The sequence below is a fragment of the Thalassophryne amazonica genome, chromosome 19, assembly GCF_902500255.1.
Source record: "Thalassophryne amazonica chromosome 19, fThaAma1.1, whole genome shotgun sequence".
Taxonomy (NCBI): Eukaryota; Metazoa; Chordata; class Actinopteri; order Batrachoidiformes; family Batrachoididae; genus Thalassophryne; species Thalassophryne amazonica.
Genome location: NC_047121.1, coordinates 46,208,903 through 46,233,946, shown reverse-complemented (window position 1 = coordinate 46,233,946; position 25,044 = coordinate 46,208,903). Strand labels below are relative to the sequence as shown.

The window sequence follows — 25,044 nt, the reverse complement described above, 5'->3', positions numbered from 1 at the left end:
TTTGACTTCAGATTTACTAAGTGGAATGTTGATCTGTATTTCTGATTTCAGAGCTGCTTTTGCCAGCTGATCTACTACTTTGTTGTCCTCAGTTTATATCATATCCTCAGGATATGATTCCTTCTTTATGTTCTCTAATGCCATATACCAATACTGCAGAGTAGCTACCTAAACTCTGTAAGTGAGATAGAGTATCTCGTCAATAGTTTTACATCCTCATTGAAGACAACTTTGGATGCTGTAGCTCCTCTGAAAAAGAGAGCTTTAAATCAGAAGTGCCTGACTCCGTGGTATAACTCACAAACTCACAGCTTAAAGCAGATAACCCGTAAGTTGGAGAGGAAATGGTGTCTCACTAATTTAGAAGATCTTCACTTAGCCTGGAAAAAGAGTCTGTTGCTCTATAAAAAAGCCCTCCGTAAAGCTAGGACATCTTACTACTCATCACTAATTGAAGAAAATAAGAACAACCCCAGGTTTCTTTTCAGCACTGTAGCCAGGCTGACAAAGAGTCAGAGCTCTATTGAGCCGAGTATTCCTTTAACTTTAACTAGTAATGACTTCATGACTTTCTTTGCTAATAAAATTTTAACTATTAGAGAAAAAATTACTCATAACCATCCCAAAGACGTATCGTTATCTTTGGCTGCTTTCAGTGATGCCGGTATTTGGTTAGACTCTTTCTCTCCGATTGTTCTGTCTGAGTTATTTTCATTAGTTACTTCATCCAAACCATCAACATGTCTATTAGACCCCATTCCTACCAGGCTGCTCAAGGAAGCCCTACCATTATTTAATGCATCGATCTTAAATATGATCAATCTATCTTTATTAGTTGGCTATGTACCACAGGCTTTTAAGGTGGCAGTAATTAAACCATCACTTAAAAAGCCATCACTTGACCCAGCTATCTTAGCTAATTATAGGCCAATCTCCAACCTTCCTTTTGTCTCAAAAATTCTTGAAAGGGTAGTTGTAAAACAGCTAACTGATCATCTGCAGAGGAATGGTCTATTTGAAGAGTTTCAGTCAGGTTTTAGAATTCATCATAGTACAGAAACAGCATTAGTGAAGGTTACAAATGATCTTCTTATGGCCTCAGACAGTGGACTCATCTCTGTGCTTGTTCTGTTAGACCTCAGTGCTGCTTTTGATACTGTTGACCATAAAATTTTATTACAGAGATTAGAGCATGCCATAGGTATTAAAGGCACTGCGCTGCAGTGGTTTGAATCATATTTATCTAATAGATTACAATTTGTTCATGTAAATGGGGAATCTTCTTCACAGACTAAGGTTAATTATGGAGTTCCACAAGGTTCTGTGCTAGGACCAATTTTATTCACTTTATACATGCTTCCCTTAGGCAGTATTATTAGACAGCATTGCTTAAATTTTCATTGTTACGCAGATGATACCCAGCTTTATCTATCCATGAAGCCAGAGGACACACACCAATTAGTTAAACTGCAGGATTGTCTTACAGACATAAAGACATGGATGACCTCTAATTTCCTGCTTTTAAACTCAGATAAAACTGAAGTTATTGTACTTGGCCCCACAAATCTTAGAAACATGGTGTCTAACCAGATCCTTACTCTGGATGGCATTACCCTGATCTCTAGTAATACTGTGAGAAATCTTGGAGTCATTTTTGATCAGGATATGTCATTCAATGCGCATATTAAACAAATATGTAGGACTGCTTTTTTGCATTTACGCAATATCTCTAAAATTAGAAAGGTCTTGTCTCAGAGTGATGCTGAAAAACTAATTCATGCATTTATTTCCTCTAGGCTGGACTATTGTAATTCATTATTATCAGGTTGTCCTAAAAGTTCCCTGAAAAGCCTTCAGTTAATTCAAAATGCTGCAGCTAGAGTACTAACGGGGACTAGAAGGAGAGAGCATATCTCACCCATATTGGCCTCTCTTCATTGGCTTCCTGTTAATTCTAGAATTTAAAATTCTTCTTCTTACTTATAAGGTTTTGAATAATCAGGTCCCATCTTAGGGACCTCATAGTACCATATCACCCCAATAGAGCGCTTCGCTCTCAGACTGCAGGCTTACTTGTAGTTCCTAGGGTTTGTAAGAGTAGAATGGGAGGCAGAGCCTTCAGCTTTCAGGCTTCTCTCCTGTGGAACCAGCTCCCAATTCAGATCAGGGAGACAGACACCCTCTCTACTTTTAAGATTAGGCTTAAAACTTTCCTTTTTGCTAAAGCTTATAGTTAGGGCTGGATCAGGTGACCCTGAACCATCCCTTAGTTATGCTGCTATAGACTTAGACTGCTGGGGGGTTCCCATGATGCACTGAGTGTTTCTTTTTTTGCTCTGTATGCACCACTCTGCATTTAATCATTAGTGATTGATCTCTGCTCTCTTCCACAGCATGTCTTTTTCCTGGTTCTCTCACTCAGCCCCAACCAGTCCTAGCAGAAGACTGCCCCTCCCTGAGCCTGGTTCTGCTGGAGGTTTCTTCCTATTAAAAGGGAGTTTTTCCTTCCCACTGTCGCCACATGCTTGCTCACAGGGGGTCGTTTTGACCGTTGGGGTTTTTACGTAATTATTGTATGGCCTTGCCTTACAATATAAAGCGCCTTGGGGCAACTGTTTGTTGTGATTTGGCGCTATATAAATAAAATTGATTGATTGATTGAGTTTCAGAATCAGGTGGAACTCACATGAAACATACTGAAATATTCTGTTGTAGTTTAAATAGGCTTTGAAGAATCTCATTGATCAGGTCTGGCCTGCAAAGAGTTTTGCCATTTGAAATACTGAGTCATGCTGCCATTGAATCTGAACAGATCATGACATGGTGACTGAACTTCACCTCCTCTACTCACCACAGTGTGAGCAAAGTTGCTAGCAGTTCCACAGAAAAGACAACTAAACGATCTGGTAGTGTTTTAATGATCGATTTATAAAATTGGGGAAAATAAACCACTGCCCCTGTCTTTCCTGTGAGTGGATCTTTGGATCCATCTGTAAATATTTGAATCATATCAGGTACTGCTGAACTAGACTTTCCATCCAACTGTACTTATTACTTTTCTTTGACAGTTTCTCCATCTCAAAGTCTACGTGGGCCATAGCAAAAAACCAAGGGAGAACATCAGACAATGGTACCACACAACTAAGCATTAACTTAGATGAGTCCAGTATGACTATGTCCTACTCAAGCAAAACTTTTAGACTTAATTTTACCATGCTCCCAATGAGTTTTGGTAGGATGTGATCCTGTAAATTTGTCTAATAGCCCATATTTAATTGGAGATGCCTCAAGGTTAAAGGTAAATCTGTAACCTCTATCTGAAGAGCTGGGATTTATGACATCTTGAAAGCTCTACAACATACACGGAGGGCCTGAGCTTGTATCACATCAAGCTCTTGTAGATGAGATTTTGCAGCTGATCTGTACACATTACATGCATAATCTAAGGCAGATTTTATTGTGACAGTATAGATTAGCTTCAGAGACTTGATTCTAGCTCCCATCTACTTTCTGCCAAACACCTCATTATATTTGTTGCCTTTTTACATCTTGTGACAACTCTCTGGATGTGATCTCCAAAGGTCAATAATACATAGACACCAAAAAACTGCACTGTTTGAACTTGCTTTAATGACTGCTCATTAAGATTAATTGGAATTGGTGAATTATTATGCTTTTTGGAGAAAGATATGGCCTGTGTTTTATCCACAGAAAAATGGAAACCCCATTTCTTGCCCCATCTCTCCACTGATAGCCGCCTGAAACGTTTTACCAATAAATGCAGTATTTCAACCCTTAATACACAAGGCACCATCTTCTGCAGACAAAGACCTTCCAAGACTATATCTACCTCTGACAAAATATCATTAATCATTATGTTAAACAGTAAAGGAATGCACACACTTCATTGTGGAACTCCATTGTCTATTAGATAAATCCTGAAATGGGCTACTTCAACTCTTACTTCGTGGTTTTGTTCTTCAAAGAAATCCATAACCCAGTTAAACATTCTCCCACCTATTCCCTTGGCATCAAGTTTGATGAGACCATCCTGCCACAACATATCACACACATTTTCAATATCAACTAGAGATATTCGTCACAAAATGCCCCACGCGCAGTACTATTTTCCATGTAAAGTGCAGTAATATGTACATGTTCATTTAGAACATGTCCCATCTTAGAACATGTCCCAAGAATGGCCACTGTGAGTTTGAAGACCCTGGTAGTAATAGGACTGGACTTATGCTGAGCACAGACAGACGGACAGACGTGAAGCTTTCGCAATACCCGATGGCCATATTTGATGGCCTTGGGTAAAAAGCCAGTTAGAAACTTAAAGACGTTTAGGTTGGCAAATCAGACAAAAGACAAATTAAAGACCAAGCCAACAATAAAATTTGTTTCCTTTGTAGGTGTAACATATGAATAGTCTCTATTTAGCACTAAATAGAACCCTCAGTAAATACAGCCCGATTTTCTTACAAGACCACCTAAAACAAATGAGTGAGTTCTTTTAGGTTCTTCCTTTTTGATGTGGTCACAACAGCTAATCCGATCTGGATCTGCATGTTGATTTGGCACATCCCGGATGCCGTCATCACTAACTGCATACATCATACATGGAGAACCACTGTGCTTGAACACCAACGGTTTCACAGAGACTTGTTTTACTCCTGGGAACAGCTCGCTTTGGACACTGCGCATTTTAGAGTCCATTTCAAATCTTGTGTTTTCCTGTGAATGTGATTGTATCTTCAGAAACACAATGAAGCACATGCAGAAAAAGATTAAAACTCACCATTTTATTATGATAATGTTATTTGATATGTCAAATTACAAGTGTACGATGTAACATAAAAACAGTTACAAACATATGTATGTATATTTACATTATATATTTATGAAAAGTAATGAGCTACATCTGTATAAAGAAAATACAACTATGACATGAGTTATTGGGACTATAAATTTTACATCATATACTTGGTATTCTCGAACCATGACAGAAACACCTACAGTGCATCTGGAAAGTATTCAAAGCACTTCACTTTTTTTTCACATTTTGTTATTTTGCAGCCTTATTCCAAAATGGATGAAATTCTTTTTTCCCCCTCATGCTTGTGGCATCATATTCAAGAAGACTTGAGGCTGTAACTGCTGCCAAAGGTGCATCGACAAAGTATTGAGCATAAGGTGTGAATATTTATGTACATGTGATTTCTTAGTTTTTTTTTTTTTTTTTTTTTATTTTGAATAAATTAGCAAAATTTTCTAAAAACATTTTTCATGTTGTCATTATGGGGTAGCATTTTGAGAGGAAAATTTAATTGACTCTGTAACAAGTCTGTGACATAACAAAATGTGGAAAAAGTGAAGCGTTGTGAATACTTTCAGGGGTGCACTCCAGATGTGGAGAAACCAACTTAACCAGAAGAGGAGATGTCAAAGTTGTAAAATGGAAACTAGGATGGACATGAGGCACTTTTTTGAGGTTGTCAGGATGAGAAAAGCCAATGGCACTAAGAAAATGTAAAAAGATGCAAGGGAAAGAAATCCGCTCAAAGAGGAAGGAAAGAAAACCAAAAACAAAAAAAATAAAACAGGCAGTGTTTACAGAATAGTTAGGAGTAGTACCATTTATACTGCAATGTTTCAAAAACACAAATGTCTTCCACTATTTAGAACTAATCACATAAATGTTACATCAAGCGCCGTAAGGTGAAAAAAGCTTACATATAATCATCAGTGCACCAAAGCATCGGAGAATTGAAACATAAACCACTTGACTGCTGTGAAGTTACTGTTTAAAACAATACACTGTAGAGGAAAAAAGGTTTATATAGCTTTTTTCTTCTTTTTCTTTTTTAAGTCTACACAATGTCAAGAATGTACACTTGTATGCATTCCCAAAGATATGCACAATTTCCAAGATTGAAAGAGGAGAAAAGACTAGCAGCAAAGTGATTAAAACTGAAGTCTCATATATAAGCGGACAGACACATGTTGCATATATAATACAGTACGTGACAGGAAGTTGCACTGTGCTGGTTAATGCAGAATGAGAAGTGTTACTTTGGCGCTCTCTACGCTTCATGTAAAATGCACGGTCCTACATTTTGCTTCTCAGCCAGCAAGTTTTCATCAGGCTCAGTCGAACCTCGCTTCGGCTTGCAATAACGCAGGGCCAACCAATTACAGTGGGACAATGACAAACCAGTCAAACGTTTGGTTACATACCGACCCCGTACTCACAGTATGTACACATACATGCTCGCGGGCACACATTTGGCAACACTTCTCGCCGTCGTGGTTATATGCCGTTAAGAGAATTAGGGTATAACAGTCATAGCTGATTTTCCTCTGTCAACATAATAAAATTAGTGATTGTATCTAGCAGCTTTATGTGTGGATACATATTTATATATCAAACTTTTAAACAAGTGGACTGCCACTAGTGTACCGTGTTAGCGCTAGCCTTCCGCCCGCCATACAAAACTAGAGAGAAACTCTATTACAAGCTCAATAGCCATTTCCGTCTCAAACGCCCTCTACTTTTCAATGTGAAATAATACTAAAATGTGACCTATGTACATAATGCTGTCATTTGAAGCTACAGTATATGCTGACAGCAACGATAAATACAGTTCTATCTTTAAAATCTCAAAGACAAAAAGAGCTGGGATTATTATCAGTACTTAAATATAGAGTTAAGTATTTACACGTGTTTGGAGCTTGGTTATCTACCTAAAGTGTCTCCGTCCCGACTCAGTCTGCAGAGAGGTCGATCTGTTTTCCACATTAAAAAGGTTGCATAGAAAGTAAACGCCGCGTTGGTGCCAAAACATAGGGGCGAGATGCTCATATCTCTCCTGTCATACAGTTGCGTAGAAACCGAGGTGCTGCAACATGTCTTTTTAACAATGTGTGACAGGAGGCGAGAAAGTATTGATAACTGAAAACAATGATTTGATGTTTTACTACATATCATGATTAGCAGTTTGTTTAAAACACGTCTCAGTTTGAAGAGGTTCACACTTTAGAACAATGAAATGAAAAAAGTTGTTACTCTTCCTGGAGTTTAGTGTGAATTGTTAATAATTGCTTGGGTGACCATCAGTGTTCTAGCACCTTGATGTTCGGCCAATTTTCCCAGTCCTTGGTACTGGGAGGTTGAAAGACTCGGTTATCTCAAGAGAATTCAGGGCATGGATGGAATTTTGCCATTTTAAAAATATAACTTCGGTACCTAAACAACCTGTACATTACAGAATACCACTTCTACTGGAATCCACTGCTTTTCTTTAAGTTACTTTCAAAATATACCACATTTTGGATATAAAAATCTAAGTTCTTTCAGGGTTTTTTGTTACGTCAACCTCCACCGTTGTACGATTCCCATTTTACTGCCTAGCCTCAGCCTCAAGGGGGTCAAAACCTTGTCTTTGACTGGAACCTTGTGAGCAAGCTATATCCACACTGCTCAGACTGCCTCTTGTTGGGTAGCAAACACCAGCTTGACACTTTCCTCAAATGATATAACATTTTCACCATCTGTTTAATCAGGACGCTGGCCAGAAGTGTTACAAGGTGAAGTCACATGATACCAGCTCATCAGTGCATACCAAGACCTTTGGGCACACACACACACACACACACACACACACACACACACACACACACACACACACACACACACACACACACACACACACACACACACACACACACACACACACACACACACACACACACACACACACACACACACACACACACACACACACACTCTCACACACAAAGCTATATGCTTTACAACACTCGCTGCACTCATTCACTTCTGGCCTCGAAAACGAAGACGTGTGGAAGGAGTTCCCATGGACGAACATTTGAGGAGTGACGACGATGACAGCACATGCAGTGTTTTACGCTGACACAGGATGCAAAACTGAGTCATGGGCCAAAAATGGGCATTTTAGAGAGGGTGTTGCAACCAAATTTTGGAAAGCAGTGCTTTTGGGGTGATTTTCCCCACATCAAGTTGGAGGGCTTAGAGGTTAGAGAATTTATGTACAAACAACTAATCCTAAAACTGGAGGGTTAAGTGCCTCATCAATTAGCCAGGGAGCGATACAACTGCTTACTCACCAAAACAAAACTTGCTGGTTGAGCAACATTTCAGCCTGTGATTGAAAATAATTAGAGAATGAGCAGTAAAATAAAATAAAAAAAAACAACAACAAAAAAACCACACACACACAAACTGCACTACAACAGTAGGTAATGAACTATATAACCTAAGTATCTGAAACTTTACTGTATCGGTTTAAATTTTAAGTGTTCAAGACTTTCTAATGCCCTGTGTGATATTTATTTTGAGGGAATCCAGTTTCCCTTCTAATCACTGAAATTAGTCCCTTCGTGCTGGAATGCAATCACCTCAGGGAGGCAAATATTAGAACTTCCATATTGATGTAAAGCCTAAACCAGTAGGTATCTTCAAAAACATTTATTTTTGATGGATTTCCAACATTTCATGAAAAAAATAAAATAATGCAAAGGATTTGGCTTTTTTTTTTTTTTTACCACCAGGGAAACACTGATCAAATGTTAAAATTACATGAAATATGGTGATAAATGTACCATAAGAATTTGGAAGGGACGGGGCAATAACATTTATAGTGCACGTTCTCTGGCTAGTAATTCTGTTGTCAGCAAATGTTTAAGCCACAAAGTAAAGACAACTGTTTGCAAACTGCAAATTGGTGGGGGGGGGTGTTGGATGTATATCCCTTTTTGCTGCATACACAAATAGTAAATAATTCTACTGTATGCACTTTTTTTGTCTTTAAGCTGTTACTCTGTACAAGGACATGAATTTCCTTCATAAAGTTACACATTTCTTGTAGTTCCAATGAGTGTGGCCTGGCTTCATCAACGCCTGAGTGTGGATTTGAGAGGTGTGTGTATGTGTGTGTGTGTGTGTGTGTGTGTGTGCGTGCATGTACAGGTGTGTTTAGTAACATCTCTAAGTCTGTTAATGTTGATCTCCTCTTCTTCTCTTCAGGCGAAGCTCCTGAACTCGACGCTCGGAGCTCCCACAAAGCTTATGATTTGTCCTCTGCTCGTTGCTTGTCGGCGACAAACACAAACACAAATCTCCAAAAGGCCTCAGAGCTGGGGGACCAACAACATACTGCCCCCATCTGAGAGGGGAATGAAAAAAGGATGCCGGCGTTTAATTCTCCGCTTTTATTCACTTCCTGTGTTAGCTAGCTTTGAGGGTGTCCCAGCGTCTGCCGATGCGTCACCCCGCCGCTTTGTGCTTGCCCCCGCAGCAACGGCAGGCCTCACCACAATGGTGGCAGGCACGGAGAGGCAAGTAGCAGCACATGCAGGGCGCAATGAAGGAGAGCGCCACCAGGGACAGCCAGCGCAGGCAGAACTGCTCGTCGGACGTGTCGCACGAGCAGGGGTCTGAGAAGTCACCCTCGGAATCGGACATGCAGTGGTACAGCATGCTCTCTGCGCACAGCATGCAGCTGACTTTGTAGATGCACTGCTTGATGGGGTCGGGGGCATCTTGGCACTGCCCCCGCCAGTTGTCTTCGTGGTTGAACATCTCCCGACAATAGATGCAGCGTGAACGCTCCCCGTCCTCTCGTCGCCGCCGTCCCTTCTTGGATTTCAGCAGGGGCGAGGGCTGAGTCTTGATGGCTGTGTCCTTACCCAGGCCCAGCCCCATGCCTGTTCCAATTCCAATACCAGGGCCAGAGTGGGGTTCCCCAATAGTGCCATCGGGGAAAAGGTATTCACACTTCTTACTGTCCAGTTTGTGGAATGTGGCGGGGAAGTCCAGGTCTTCACGCTCAGTCTCGTGTTTCCACATGACAGGGTGGCGGTAGTCCTCATAGCCACGGATGAGCACGTCTTTGCGTGGATCGATGCGAACGATTTCCTCTTCATCCATATGAAAACTGACATGGCGAGTTGACTTTGAGACCTTTAAGAGAAGGAAATTGAAGATCTGTTGGATTATTTGAGTATAAAGAATTAAAATTGATTAGCAACGAAAAGTGAATTTTGAGACACACTGATGTTTATGATGCGACTGTTGGCAGACCTGTGGAGGCAGGTAGCGGCGATTCCCGGAGGAAAACTCATCGAAGGGTTGAGCGCGTACGTAGCAGCCCCTGAATGGCTTGGTGGAGACGACATTGCTCAGGGGCGAGAAGGGCTCTTTCATTGGGGTGCAAATAGAAGGCAGCTCGTTACACACCTGCAGTAACAAAACAGAGTCTGACTTAGTTAACTGTGCCAAAGGGATGATGGAAATGTATGTCACAAATTTCTCCTGTTCCGTGTTTTATACAAAATTTCTCCGAAGCAGAATCATCCACAACAACAACAACAACAACAAAAAGCTCAAAAACAAAAAATATGCACCTTAACTGATGACTCAAGAGACAACTGACAAATTCAATAAAAACTCAACATGGGTTTCCCAGCAAACTATTTTCGTTTAGAATAAATAAACAAATAAATAAAAAATACAAAAGGTAATGTTGAAATCACAAGGATAACGCCACCACATTTCATCATTCATCTGCAACATCCAGCATGTGCTAAAATCATCAATTTCCTCTTTTTCAACTACTTCTTCTTCTTCTTCTTCTTCTTATTATTATTATTATTATTACCATCATTTTGTGGGCATTAAAAGACAGTTACTGCTCCATTTTCGCCTTTTACCTGACACACAAGTCACTTTAGATCAGTCTATCAAATTGTTTCAGACCAAGGAACACTTATCAAATACACAAATTATATATATACATATCTTGGACTACCTAACATTCAAATATTCAAAAACAATAACTTACAAATGAGCTGCATTAATAATGAAAATAATACATATATGCTACTATCTATTGGAGTTGTTTTGAAAGTTTGCAAAAGCTTCCACTCCAGCTTCCTGCTTTGGGCTGGAAGTTGGTTTAGAAGAGAAACACCTGACTTCATTCTAACACATTCAACAAATCATGAGTAAATCCATCAACCTAAAGGACTCAGATAGTCAACAAAATGGCAAGTTTTTCTCATGATTTTCCTTTTTGTTTATACTGGTTTATCAGAGTGTCTGTGCTTCATAATCACTGGTTGTTTTTTTTTCTTTGTTTTTTACACAGCATCAGGAAGAGATGATGCACAAGGAGTTGACTGAGGTAGAGGAGGCTAACGAGATGATGCTCCAGCTGACAGTGTTTGGAGCAGAGCTATGAGGAGCTCAGGAACATGCAGCAGATGTTTTCAGAGCAGGCAAAGATCGACAAGGAAGCTCTGCTGAAAGAAAAAGCACAAGTGAGGGAACTCAGATATGAGCTGAAAGACATCGAGAGTCATTTCATCCAGGAGCTGAAACATACAAAGTATGAATATAAAAAAATGTTGGACGCCAAGGACAAATGTCTGAAAATGAAAGAACAGAGCCACCAGGAAGAGATGAAGAACAAAGACGATTATCTCCGAAAAGAGCTGGCAACCCAGAAGGAGCAGTTTCAAAAAGAGCTGCTGGCCCAAGAGGAGAAACACAAAAAGGAGCTTGAAGCCACGACTGAAGATTTCCAACACAAGCTGGAAGACCGTGAGGAGACATTTAAGAAGGAGATGGAGGACAAGGAAGAAGCTTTGAAAAAGCAACTTGAAACCATGAAGACTCCAAAGGACAATTATCGTCAATATGTGATGGCAGGATGTTTCTTTTTGTTGGGTTGGTGTCAACAAAACTCCTCATGACAAAGTCCTGAACAGATCTCCAAAATCAACAGACAATCATTCAGTCCAGGATGGAGATGAACAGTCCAATGAGGAATTTAATCAATTTTGATAAAGACAAAAATATTTTACATGGATTTTTGTTGTCTTCTTCGTCAAAATGTTTCTGACAACTTGTTTTTTCCCCCTCAAGATTTCAACTCATCAATAAAGAATCTGACAGTGACACTCATCGTTTCCAGTGAAAACACACCCACACAGAATATTAAAATACAAAATACTTGACTAAAGTACAACATTAAGCTTGAAACCGGTTTAAATTCTTTAAATACAGCTTCAGTTATTTTGAATGTTTAAATTTAAACTCAGAAACCAGATGAACTCATTCCACTTACTTACTGCATCATTGATAAACTAACACTTGTTCAAAATAACTGTAATTGTTTCCACATTTAACATGAAAAAAAATTGAGAGGTGCGTATTTTAATTCACTTTTTTAAAATTAATAAGTGGCGACTATCATTGCAAACTTTTCAAGAGTTTTCAACTTCTGAGAAAGTCAAATTCCTTGTATTGTGTGGGATACTTGGTGAATAAAAGCTATTCTGATTCTGAAAGAAGGCCCTGAATTGTGTCAGGGAATGTTTTTCTTACAGCCACCAGGGTGCGTCCGGTGCCCACACTCAGCCCCATGACTGTGCTGTGTGATGACTCAAGGTCCTTCTGTTAAGAACTCAGAGTTCCCATCAGCCGAACGTGTGCTCACACAAACATCTAATTGATGTAAACTCTATAAACAATCCCCTCCACAAAGACAGGGACGCCTGCACCACAAAAAGCAGACATGGACGGTATCAAACAAAAACAGAGTACGCACATAAGCCCAACAATCACAGAAACACAAGAAGAGATGCTCACGGCTGAGATCAAACAGTGAGATGTCTATAAATAGCACACTGCGAACACCACTCTGCCTGTCGGCATCAAACGCAGCTTAAAATACATACAGCAAATATTTCCACACATCCAAAGTAATAGTTCAATAATTGAGCGCCGACGTGCCCATTTCATGATTGGCGTGTGCTGAGGTGACGAGAGACGGAGGAAAAAGTCGGCTGCTGCATTGTGAGCCTCGTGCTGGTCTTTCTGCCTACCATGTGTGCCTCGACTCCCAGAACTGTTTTTGTGAGCATCCAGTGTCTTGGAGACCCTTTGTGAAGATGTGCTGCAGAGCCGTCGCTCATGCGCACGCATGGTCATTTCACTGGGTGTACAAGCACGTTGTACTCGTTGGACAGGTACCCTTCATCCCAACACACCCATGAACCTCAACTAGGCAGGGTTAGTCCTCCTTGTTCTCTTCTCCCACCCGCTCTCTGTGTCTTTGTGTGTGTGTGTGTGTGTGTGTGTGTGTGTGTGTGTGTGTGTGTGTGTGTGTGTGTGTGTGTGTGTGTGTGTGTGTGTGTGTGGAGGAGGCTGCTGGCTCTGGTTAGTCAGTGCAGTGTGTACAGTAACCCACGCCAGTGCTTTAACGCACAGCGGAAATCTGGTTTGCTCTCAGCTGCTGCTACAGTAATTACTGTCCTGTGGTTGCTAAGAGATGCTTCCTTTGGCTTTTTTCTTTTTTTTTTTTTACCCCCCCCCAAACTCACTCTCCCCTCTAGACTGCTAACATAGTGTGTGTGTGTGTGTGTCTGTCTGTCAAACTTTGCTCTTTCTTCCCCTCCGAACATGCCGGACGGTGTAACAGACATCCAGCGTCTGCAGAGGAATGTGAGGAACAGGAGACAGAGAGGAGAGAGAGGAGAAAGAACAGAACAGGAAAAAATGAGTTTGTGTTGTGTTCATCTGCAGAAGTCTGCGAGAGAGACGGAGGCCAAAGAGTCTGCCGAGGGAATGTCATAAACCAGCTCCAGCTGGGGAAATGCAGTACAGAACTTAAAAAGCCAGATGACAGCTGAGTGTGTATGTGAGAGAAACAGAGAAAGGAACGAGGCTCGGAGGTGTGTGTGTGTGTGTGTGTGTGGGGGGGGGGGGGGGGGGGGGGTGCAAATGGGAAACAGATTTGTGCTTCCTTTTAAAGTGCTTGCCTAAGCCTCACCATTCAAAGGCATGCGTGGGGGCCGATATGGAGCTGATCTGGCCCTGCAGATGTGGCTGGGTGAGGGAGGACAGCACAGAGGGCTGGAGGTAGTGGGAGCCAGAGGCAACCTGGCTGCACACCAACCAGGGATACGTGCACTTCCGACATCAGCAACACAAGAGGCTCAGGACAGACTCGCAAACTATAACCCCCGAATTAAGCTTCTATGCATTTGTGCACGTCTCTGCACTGGAGACACAAGACTGAAGAAGAAAAGTTTATTTAAATTATGTGAAGATTCATTACAAATCATGTAGCTAAACAGCTGAGATGGTCCATTTCTTCAGTTGAGAAATGGACCTCGGCACTAGAATACTTCAAAGAGATGAAAAAAAGCCCTTCTTACACATCTGTAGGTAAGAACAAAGTTCTTCTTATGCCCCTCCACACCAGTAGGGGTGCTGAGTAGCTGCATTTTGTAGCTTCTCAGCAAACTCATAGTGTAGGAAATCTAACACAAATATCAAATCAAATCAATTTCATTTACATAGCGCCAAATCACAACAAACAGTTGCCCTAAGGCGCTTCATATTGCAAGGCAAAGCCATACAATAATTACAGAAAAACCCCAATTGTCAAAACGACCCAGTGGCGACAGTGGGAAGGAAAAACTCCCTTTTAACAGGAAGAAACCTCCAGCAGAACCAGGCTCAGGGAGGGGCAGTCTTCTGCTGGGACTGGTTGGGGCTGAGGGAGAGAACCAGGAAAAAGACATACTGTGGAGGGGAGCAGAGATCAATCACCAATGATTAAATGCAGAGTGGTGCATACAGAGCAAAAAGAGAAAGAAACACTCAGTGCATCATGGGAACCCCCCAGCAGTCTAAGTCTATAGCAGCATAACTAAGGGATGGTTCAGGGTCAACTGATCCAGCCCTAACTATAAGCTTTAGAAAAAAGGAAAGTTTTAAGCCTAATCTTAAATGTAGAGAGGGTGTCTGTCTCCCTGATCTGAATTGGGAGCTGGTTCCACAGGAGCGGAGACTGAAAGCTGAAGGCTCTGCCTCCCATTCTACTCTTACAAACCCTAGGAACTACAAGTAAGCCTGCAGTCTGAGAGCGAAGCGCTCTATTGGGGTGATATGGTACTATGAGGTCCATAAGATAAGATGGGACCTGATTATTCAAAACCTTATAAGTAAGAAGAAGAATTTTAAATTCTATTCTAGAATTAACAGGAAGCCAATGAAGAGAGGCCAATATGGGTGAGATATGCTCTCTCCTTCTAGTCCCTGCCAGTACTCTAGCTGCAGCATTTTGAATTAACTGAAGGCTTTTCAGGGAACTTTTAGGACAACCTGATAATAATGAATTACAATAGTCCAGCCTAGAGGAAATAAATGCATGAATTAGTTTTTCAGCATCACTCTGAGACAAGACCTTTCTAATTTTAGAGATATTGCGCAAATGCAAAAAAGCAGTCCTACATATTTGTTTAATATGCGCATTGAATGACATATCCTGATCAAAAATGACTCCAAGATTTCTCACAGAATTACTAGAGGTCAGGGTAATGCCATCCAGAGTAAGGATCTGGTTAGACACCATGTTTCTAACATTTGTGGGGCCAAGTACAATAACTTCGGTTTTATCTGAGTTTAAAAGCAGGAAATTAGAGGTCATCTATGTCTTTATGTCTGTAAGACAATCCTGCAGTTTAGCTAATTGGTGTGTGTCCTCTGGCTTCATGGATAGATAAAGCTGAGTATCATCTGCGTAACAATGAAAATTTAAGCAATGCTGTCTAATAATACTGCCTAAGGGAAGCATGTATAAAGTGAATAAAATTGGTCCTAGCACAGAACCTTGTGGAACTCCGTAATTAACCTTAGTCTGTGAAGAAGATTCCCCATTTACATGAACAAATTGTAATCTATTAGATAAATATGATTCAAACCACCGCAGCGCAGTGCCTTTAATACCTATGGCATAAATATATAAAATGCTTTTGAAATGCATGGTACAGTAACATCCTAAGAGCTTCCTTCCTGATCTAAAGTGATGCTCTGCAAGTTTCCTCTGGAGGAACCAGGGTTGACATATTGATTCATCTTGGACTTGTATATTTAGGGTCTACCTCACTAGTAACTTCTGTAAGTTATAAGAATTTCTTTTTGCAAATCTCTGCCTTCAGGGATTTCAGACAAAAAATAAATAAAAAATTGCTGAACATATTGAAAGAACGCCGCAGCTGTCCATAGATTTTTACTAGTTTTGTACCATCTCAACAACAGCAACAGCACTCTTGACATATTTGTTGGCATTGACCTTAACAGAGTATGCAGTTATACAACAACAAATCAGAGCATCCGTCATGTCGAGGCGGTATACATGAATAAGATCCAAACCTTAGTCGCCCCACGAGGCAGCACATTGGCTGCAGTGGTGAAGAAAAAATTCCTCTGTGTCTTTTTGATTATTGGAAGAAACCTCAAGCAGACCAGATTTGATGGGGAAACCATCTGCTGAGGCCATACGTAAAAGTCCAATGTTCTCCATAATAAGGAGGTGAAGATTAGTAGCCCAGTGAAAAAAGTCTACATTATGCTTTACAACATCTTAAACAAAGGAGTTATTAAAAATTCTGATAAAATATAACTCCCCCCCCGTACAGTTGTGGTGGGGGGGAAGCCAAAACTGTTTTTGTACCAGGCTGTTCATTTCTCCTCAAGAGTTGGAAATTTTAGCATGGGCTTCTATGAGAATCTGCTCACTTTTGGAGCCAGCCTCAAGTGGCCTCATTGTGCCTCATTTTAGACGGCTGGAGGTTGAGGCTTGGACATTACAGAGAAATCTGAATTAATGCCAACCCTGGTTACAGGCCTATGAGTGAGGCTTTTACAAAAATCAACTGGACAACAAAGCTGTGCAAAAAAACTGATGAGACAAAACTTACTGCCATGGCCAAATTAGATACAAATGTTTTCCTGTGTCATTTGAAAAGGAAAGAAGAAAAAAGTTTAGTTTGTAACAGCGGAAGAACTGCAACGCTACAATGAAATTCCTGACCGAGGGTCATCACAGCTGAGTTGTATTACACAATCACTTTTTCAGTATGGGTAAATCATGTTACTTGTGTGTACACTCCGTGTGTATGTGTGTGTCTCGGTGTGAGAGGAAGAATGTGGTCTGCTTGTGAAGGGCACATAAGTGGGTGCTGAGCCTCGGTGGGCAGGATGTGGGAGGAGAAGACAGTCCTGAACACACAAAGTCATGGACTTGCAGACACAAAATGTACGCTTTGGTCACATCAGAACACACCAAGTGTCATACAGATTCCCTGGAAACATGCAAAACTACAATGTGCCTAAACCTTTACTCAAAGTGAAAACTGAACCTCAACCCTACAAATGAATGATTACCTTATGGGGACACAGTTTTGTTCCCACAAGTGTCTAAAGATAGACACACAGATGCACACACACAAATGTTGGAATACAAGGCTCTCACAAATTTCTCTAAATTATGAGACGTGGAGACTTTGGAAAAAATGTTAGAATCTAATCTAGGTTTGATGGTGACCTCGATACACACGAGGCAGAAACTGATGCTTGTGAGCTTGACAAGGTCACTGCTCCTCCAGACAGAGCAACTGCTTCTAAATGGGCCCACCAGGAACAGACTAAAGACAATGAAACTATTCAATTCATTGACTGAAAGGAAATTTATCAACAACTATTTTGATAAACAATCATTTTCTTTCATTTACCAAACTACCAAACATTCCCTGCTTCAATCCCTTCTGTGGGAACATACAACCTCCACACACCCCCACCTTGAGTTTAAACCGGCAACCTTCTTGCAACAACCATCCACTCTGCAACCCCGTCCTCTGGGTTTTGGACTATGAGCGTTGCAACACGCACAACACGTCAATCAATAGTGGAAAAATCAGAAAATCATTCGTTGCAACCTTATGTAACAGCTGTCAGTATGATGTTGTGGCCCGGGTTTGGAGCACAAAGCAGCATGTTAACGTCATACCGCGCTGTGTGCTGGTATTTCAGAGGAGCAATTTGCTAACTCTGGCTGCAGCACTCGCTACTCCTCTTTCTGTGTAGCCCAGGTCTCCGACTGCAACATTTGGATGCCAAATCACCATGGTGACACCCTCAGTGGCTCACTGACTAAACCTTGTGTACACCCCTTTCTACACCCCCCCCCCCCCAACCGCTGCCTAGCAACAGTGGTGCCATTGAATTACCTGTGTGTTCGGCTGATTCTTTAAAGAGGAACTCTGTCACAGGAAGAGGAAAGCAAACTCTTCTTCATAACTTTCTAATGCATACAGGCAAAGACATCAGGAACGACAGGGGTCAAAGGTGACAACAAGCCCCTGGGAAGCACTGTAAATCCACAACTAAAAATGGTAGGACCACCCATACTAAACATAAAGATTAGTTTTAATATGAATAATCACTTTTAGAGCCAGTTTTCGTCAGACAAGTCAGGAGTTGGATACATGAACATTTCCAAATCACTGAATATGTGCTGGACTCTAGTCTACAGATGTATGGAGAAATCAATTAATCAGTTAAGAAATACAAACAGTATGGTAACAGTACGGTATGGCTGGGAGTAGGCAAGCCATCAAGACACCCAGGACATAAGATCCAGATGTATATAGAGAATGTGGTGCAGGTGGTCTTGAACTTCGAACCTTCTGTTTTGGAAGCAAGGGCACGAACCACTTCTACCACTGTGGTGCCCTCTTGTAGAAAATGCAAGAACTTTTTACAAAGATTTACTGTCATTTATTACAAGAAAAGTGTATTGTACTACAATACGACAAAGTTTCTATATACTCGTTCAACGTAAGCCGCCATTAAAAGAAAAGCACTTCCTCCCACAAATGCATCTCTCTCAACGCTTACTTTCGAATCTAAAGTACAACAGGTGACATTGCATTCCTGTAACAAGCCTGATATCTAAAACAAATGAACATGGGTGTGTCGCCCTTAACTTTATAGCTGCTTGCCTCCCTCTTTTACAGAGCATAAAACTATTATTCACTCACGTAGATAGTCAATAAAGTACCATATGCCAGGCATAAAGCAAATACTGTTAATATGCTATTGTTACCAGGATGTCGCTTAGCAGTGTATCAACAATGGAGGAACAACATATAAGGAAACACCAAGGACTTTCAGCAACTACCCCCCGAACAACTATATCCTGAGGCAACAGTTATTATATCATCAACTGTAACAAGAGAGACAGGTGATGTGCTCAAACACATGTTGGCCAACACCCAGGTTTACCTCAGGGTCTGGCTGGTACTGGTTAAACACCTGTAAATCTCAAGAACAACTGTTAGACAGCCATGGCAGGTGTCTAAAACTGTGTAACAGTTCAGGGTCTAGTTTTGTCCTGCCTCCTACTCAATGGTAACAAACACTTGAGTAATTTTTTCAAGATATAAATGATCCAAGTGTACTTCCTTTGATAATCTACATCATGATACAAACATTCTTGACTCAATATCTGTGTATTGATTGATAAATTAGTGTAATACAACCCCTGGCAAAAATTATGGAATCACCGGCCTTGGAGGATGTTCATTCAGTTGTTTAATTTTGTAGAAAAAAAGCAGATCACAGACATGACACAAAACTAAAGTCATTTCAAATGGCAACTTTCTGGCTTTAAGAAACACTATAAGAAATCAGGAAAAAAAAATTGTGGCAGTCAGTAACGGTTACTTTTGTAGACCAAGCAGAGGGAAAAAAATATGGACTAACTCAATTCTGAGGAAAAAATTATGGAATCATGAAAAACAAAAGAACGCTCCAACACATCACTAGTATTTTGTTGCACCACCTCTGGCTTTTATAACAGCTTGCAGTCTCTGAGGCATGGACTTAATGAGTGACAAACAGTACTCTTCATCAATCTGGCTCCAACTTTCTCTGATTGATCTGAAGATCTTCACTTAGCCTGGAAAAAGAGTCTGTTGCTTTATAAAAAAAAAGCCCTCCGTAAAGCTAGGACATCTTACTACTCATCACTAACTGAAGAAAATAAGAACAACCCCAGGTTTCTTTTCAGCACTGTAGCCAGGCTGACAAAGAGTCAGAGCTCTATTGAGCCAAGTATTCCTTTAACTTTAACTAGTAATGACTTCATGACTTTCTTTGCTAAGAAAATTTTAACTATTAGAGAAAAAATTACTCATAACCATCCCACAGACGTATCATTATCTTTGGCTGCTTTCAGTGATGCCGGTATTTGGTTAGACTCTTTCTCTCCGATTGTTCTGTATGAGTTATTTTCATTAGTTACTTCCTCCAAACCATCAACATGTCTATTAGACCCCATTCCTACCAGGCTGCTCAAGGAAGCCCTACCATTAATTAATGCTTCGATCTTAAATATGATCAATCTATCTTTATTAGTTGGCTATGTACCACAGGCTTTTAAGGTGGCAGTAATTAAACCATTACTTAAAAAGCCATCACTTGACCCAGCTATCTTAGCTAATTATAGGCCAATCTCCAACCTTCCTTTTCTCTCAAAAATTCTTGAAAGGGTACTTGTAAAACAGCTAACTGATCATCTGCAGAGGAATGGCCTATTTGAAGAGTTTCAGTCAGGTTTCAGAATTCATCATAGTACAGAAACAGCATTAGTGAAGGTTACAAATGATCTTCTTATGGCCTCAGACAGTGGACTCATCTCTGTGCTTGTTCTGTTAGACCTCAGTGCTGCTTTTGATACTGTTGACCATGAAATTTTATTACAGAGATTAGAGCATGCCATAGGTATTAAAGGCACTGCGGTGGTTTGAATCATATTTATCTAATAGATTACAATTTGTTCATGTTCACAGACTAAGGTTAATTATGGAGTTCCACAAGGTTCTGTGCTAGGACCAATTTTATTCACTTTATACATGTTTCCCTTAGGCAGTATTATTAGACGGCATTGCTTAAATTTTCATTGTTACGCAGATGATACCCAGCTTTATCTATCCATGAAGCCAGAGGACACACACCAATTAGTTAAACTGCAGGATTGTCTTACAGACATAAAGACATAGATGACCTCTAATTTCCTGCTTTTAAACTCAGATAAAACTGAAGTTATTGTACTTGGCCCCACAAATCTTAGAAACATGGTGTCTAACCAGATCCTTACTCTGGATGGCATTACCCTGACCTCTAGTAATACTGTGAGAAATCTTGGAGTCATTTTTGATCAGGATATGTCATTCAATGCGCATATTAAACAAATATGTAGGACTGCTTTTTTGCATTTGCGCAATATCTCTAAAATTAGAAAGGTCTTGTCTCAGAGTGATGCTGAAAAACTAATTCATGCATTTATTTCCTCTAGGCTGGACTATTGTAATTTATTATTATCAGGTTGTCCTAAAAGTTCCCTGAAAAGCCTTCAGTTAATTCAAAATGCTGCAGCTAGAGTGCTAACAGGGACTAGAAGGAGAGAGCTTATCTCACCCATATTGGCCTCTCTTCATTGGCTTCCTGTTAATTCTAGAATAGAATTTAAAATTCTTCTTCTTACTTATAAGGTTTTGAATAATCAGGTCCCATCTTATCTTAGGGACCTCATAGTACCATATCACCCCAAAAGAGCGCTTCGCTCTCAGACTGCAGGCTTACCTGTAGTTCCTAGGGTTTGTAAGAGTAGAATGGGAGGCAGAGCCTTCAGCTTTCAGGCTCCTCTCCTGTGGAACCAGCTCCCAATTCAGATCAGGGAGACAGACACCCTCTCTACTTTTAAGATTAGGCTTAAAACGTTCCTTTTTGCTAAAGCTTATAGTTAGGGCTGGATCAGGTGACCCTGAACCATCCCTCAGTTATGCTGCTATAGACTTAGACTGCTGGGGGGTTCCCATGATGCACTGAGTGTTTCTTTCTCTTTTTGCTCTGTATGCACCACTCTGCATTTAATCATTAGTGATTGATCTCTGCTCCCCTCCACAGCATGTCTTTTTCCTGGTTCTCTCCCTCAGCCCCAACCAGTCCTAGCAGAAGACTGCCCCTCCGTGAGCCTGGTTCTGCTGGAGGTTTCTTCCTGTTAAAAGGGAGTTTTTCCTTCCCACTGTCGCCAAGTGCTTGCTCACAGGGGGTCGTTTTGACCGCTGGGGTTTTTACGTAATTATTGTATGGCCTTGCCTTACAATATAAAGTGCCTTGGGGCAACTGTTTGTTGTGATTTGGCGCTATATAAATAAAATTGATTGATTGATTGAGTTTCAGAATCAGGTGGAACTCACATGAAACATACTGAAATATTCTGTTGTAGTTTAAATAGGCTTTGAAGAATCTCATTGATCAGGTCTGGCCTGCAAAGAGTTTTGCCATTTGAAATGCTGAGTCAATATAACACCAATATAATGCGCCTTGGGGCAAGTGTTTGTTGTGATTTGGCGCTATATAAATAAAATTGATTTGATTTGATTTTGATTTGATTGCTGTTGCCAGATCAGCTTTGTAGGCTGGAGCCTTGTCATGGACCATTTTCTTCAACTTCCACCAAAGATTTTCAATTGGATTAAGATCCGGACTTTTTGCAAGCCATGACACTGACCCTATGTGTCTTTTTGCAAGGGATGTTTTCACAGTTTTTGCTCTACGGCAAGATGCATTATAATCTTGAAAAATGATTTCATCATCCCCAAACATCCTTTCAATTGATGGGATAAGAAAAGTGTCCAAAATATTAACATAAACCTGTGCATTTATTGATCTCCCCAGTGCCTTTACCTGACATGCAGCCCCATATCATCAATGACTGTGGAAATTTACATGTTCTCTTCAGACAGTCATCTTTATAAAGCTCATTGGAACGGCACCAAACAAAAGTTCCAGCATCATCACCTTGCCCAATGCAGATTCGAGATTCATCACTGAATATGACTTTCATCCAGTCATCCACAGTCCACGACTGCTTTTCCTTAGCCCATTGTAACCTTGTTTTTTTCTGTTTAGGTGTTAATGATGACTTTCGATTAGCTTTTCTGTATGTAAATCCCATTTCCTTTAGGCGGTTTCTTACAGTTCGGTCACAGACATTGACTTGATTAGGCTTAAAACTTTCCTTTTTGCTAAAGCTTATAGTTAGGGCTGGATCAGGTGACCCTGAACCATCCCTTAGTTATGCTGCTATAGACGTAGACTGCTGGGGGGTTCCCATGATGCACTGTTTCTTTCTCTTTTTGCTCTGTATGCACCACTCTGCATTTAATCATTAGTGATCGATCTTTGCTCCCCTCCACAGCATGTCTTTTTCCTGGTTCTCTCCCTCAGCCCCAACCAGTCCCAGCAGAAGACTGCCCCTCCCTGAGCCTGGTTCTGCTGGAGGTTTCTTCCTGTTAAAAGGGAGTTTTTCCTTCCCACTGTAGCCAAGTGCTTGCTCACAGGGGGTCGTTTTGACCGTTGGGGTTTTACATAATTATTGTATGGCCTTGCCTTACAATATAAAGCGCCTTGGGGCAACTGTTTGTTGTGATTTGGCGCTATATAAAAAAAAAAAAAGATTGATAAATTGAATGATTGACTCCAGTTTCCTCCCATTCGTTCTTCATTTGTTTTGTTGTGCATTTTCGATTTTTGAGACATATTGCTTTAAGTTTTCTGTCTTGATGCTTTGATGTCTTCCTTGGTCTACCAGTATGTTTGCCTTTAACAACCTCCCCATGTTGTTTGTATTTGGTCCTGAGTTTAGACACAGCTGACTGTGAACAACCAACATCTTTTGCAACATTGCGTGATGATTTACCCTCTTTTAAGAGTTTGATAATCCTCTCCTTTGTTTCAATTGACATCTCTCGTGTTGGAGCCATGATTCATGTCAGTCCACTTGGTGCAAGAGCTCTCCAAGGTGTGATCACTCCTTTTTAGATGCAGACTAACGAGCGGATCTGATTTGATGCAGGTGTTAGTTTTGGGGATGAAAATTTACAGGGTGATTCCATAATTTATTCCTCAGAATTGAGTGAGTCCATATGTTTTTCCCTCTGCTTGGTCTAAAAAAGTAACCGTTACTGACTGCCACAATTATTTTTCCTGATTTCTTATAGTGTTTCTTAAAGCCAGAAAGTTGCCATTTGAAATGACTTTAGTTTTGTGTCATGTCTGTGATCTGCTTTTTTTCTACAAAATTAAACAACTGAATGAACATCCTCCGAGGCCGGTGATTCCATAATTATTGCCAGGGGTTGTATATAAAGTAATGTAAAGATTTCACTTCTGAAAATCATGGATATGGATACGATGTCTGCAGCCTAAATAAGTTTGGCTACGCTAACGGTGGAAGGAATCTAGAATGTTTGAACTCAGCAAAACCAGCATGTACCAGCAAATGTAAACAACAAAGAAGAATCTGACAACTAATCTTTCATCTCCTTTACCTGTAGTCCATCCTCTGGAGCATCCCCATCCCCAAATGATCGACAACCTGGAAAAGACAAAAAAAGAATCCAACATGAAAAGATTAGTGGTGTGATCAGGTGTTTGAATTATTCAGAGACGGACACGCTTGACAGTAAAGTGCAACATAATTTGATGCTAAAGGCAAAACTTTCAAATAGGACATCATCAGACCATATTTTCTGCAATATTAGTCATGTTTTTAATTTTTTGTTAATAATTTGGTAGGTCCTGCAACTCATACTCTGGTGCAACTTATATACCAAACGTCACAGACTTGTTATTAATCACAATCATGACAATATATACTGGACTTTCCCAGGAATCAAAGCACTAAACAAAATAAACTAACAAGAAAAGAAGAAATGGTAATAATAAAAAGTACACAACACAACACAAAAATTCACAAATTAAAGAGCTAATAATACAGAAAAAAATGTGGTGCATACTTTCTAAACACCACATCCTGTCATGTCAAAACATAAAATTAGACCAAAAAAGAAAGAAAAAACAAAAAGGAAAATTCACAACTCTGTATGTTTTGGCATACATCAACCCCCAAAATGAATGAAAACACCATAACATTACTTAAGTGATGCTACTAACATGTAAAAAACAAACAAAAATAATAATAATGATGATGATGATAACTTTATTGACAAAGTGCTTTTACACAAGAAGCTTCAAAGTGCTTTATAATTCACAAATTAAAAAGTGAAAGCTTGAACAAA

At 40.4% G+C, this 25,044-nt stretch overlaps 1 protein-coding gene across 1 annotated transcript in view; it reads right to left on the bottom strand.

Moving 5' to 3' along the window:
* Positions 1-8,462: 8,462 nt before the first annotated feature.
* The window catches only part of spred1 (sprouty related EVH1 domain containing 1), a 40,270-nt gene continuing 23,688 nt past the window's right edge, over positions 8,463-25,044 (bottom strand). Inside the window, 3 exon segments of the mRNA XM_034195099.1 lie at positions 8,463-10,003; positions 10,124-10,279; positions 24,295-24,341. Coding sequence (XP_034050990.1) covers positions 9,308-10,003; positions 10,124-10,279; positions 24,295-24,341 — 899 coding nt within the window. The 3' untranslated portion in view covers positions 8,463-9,307.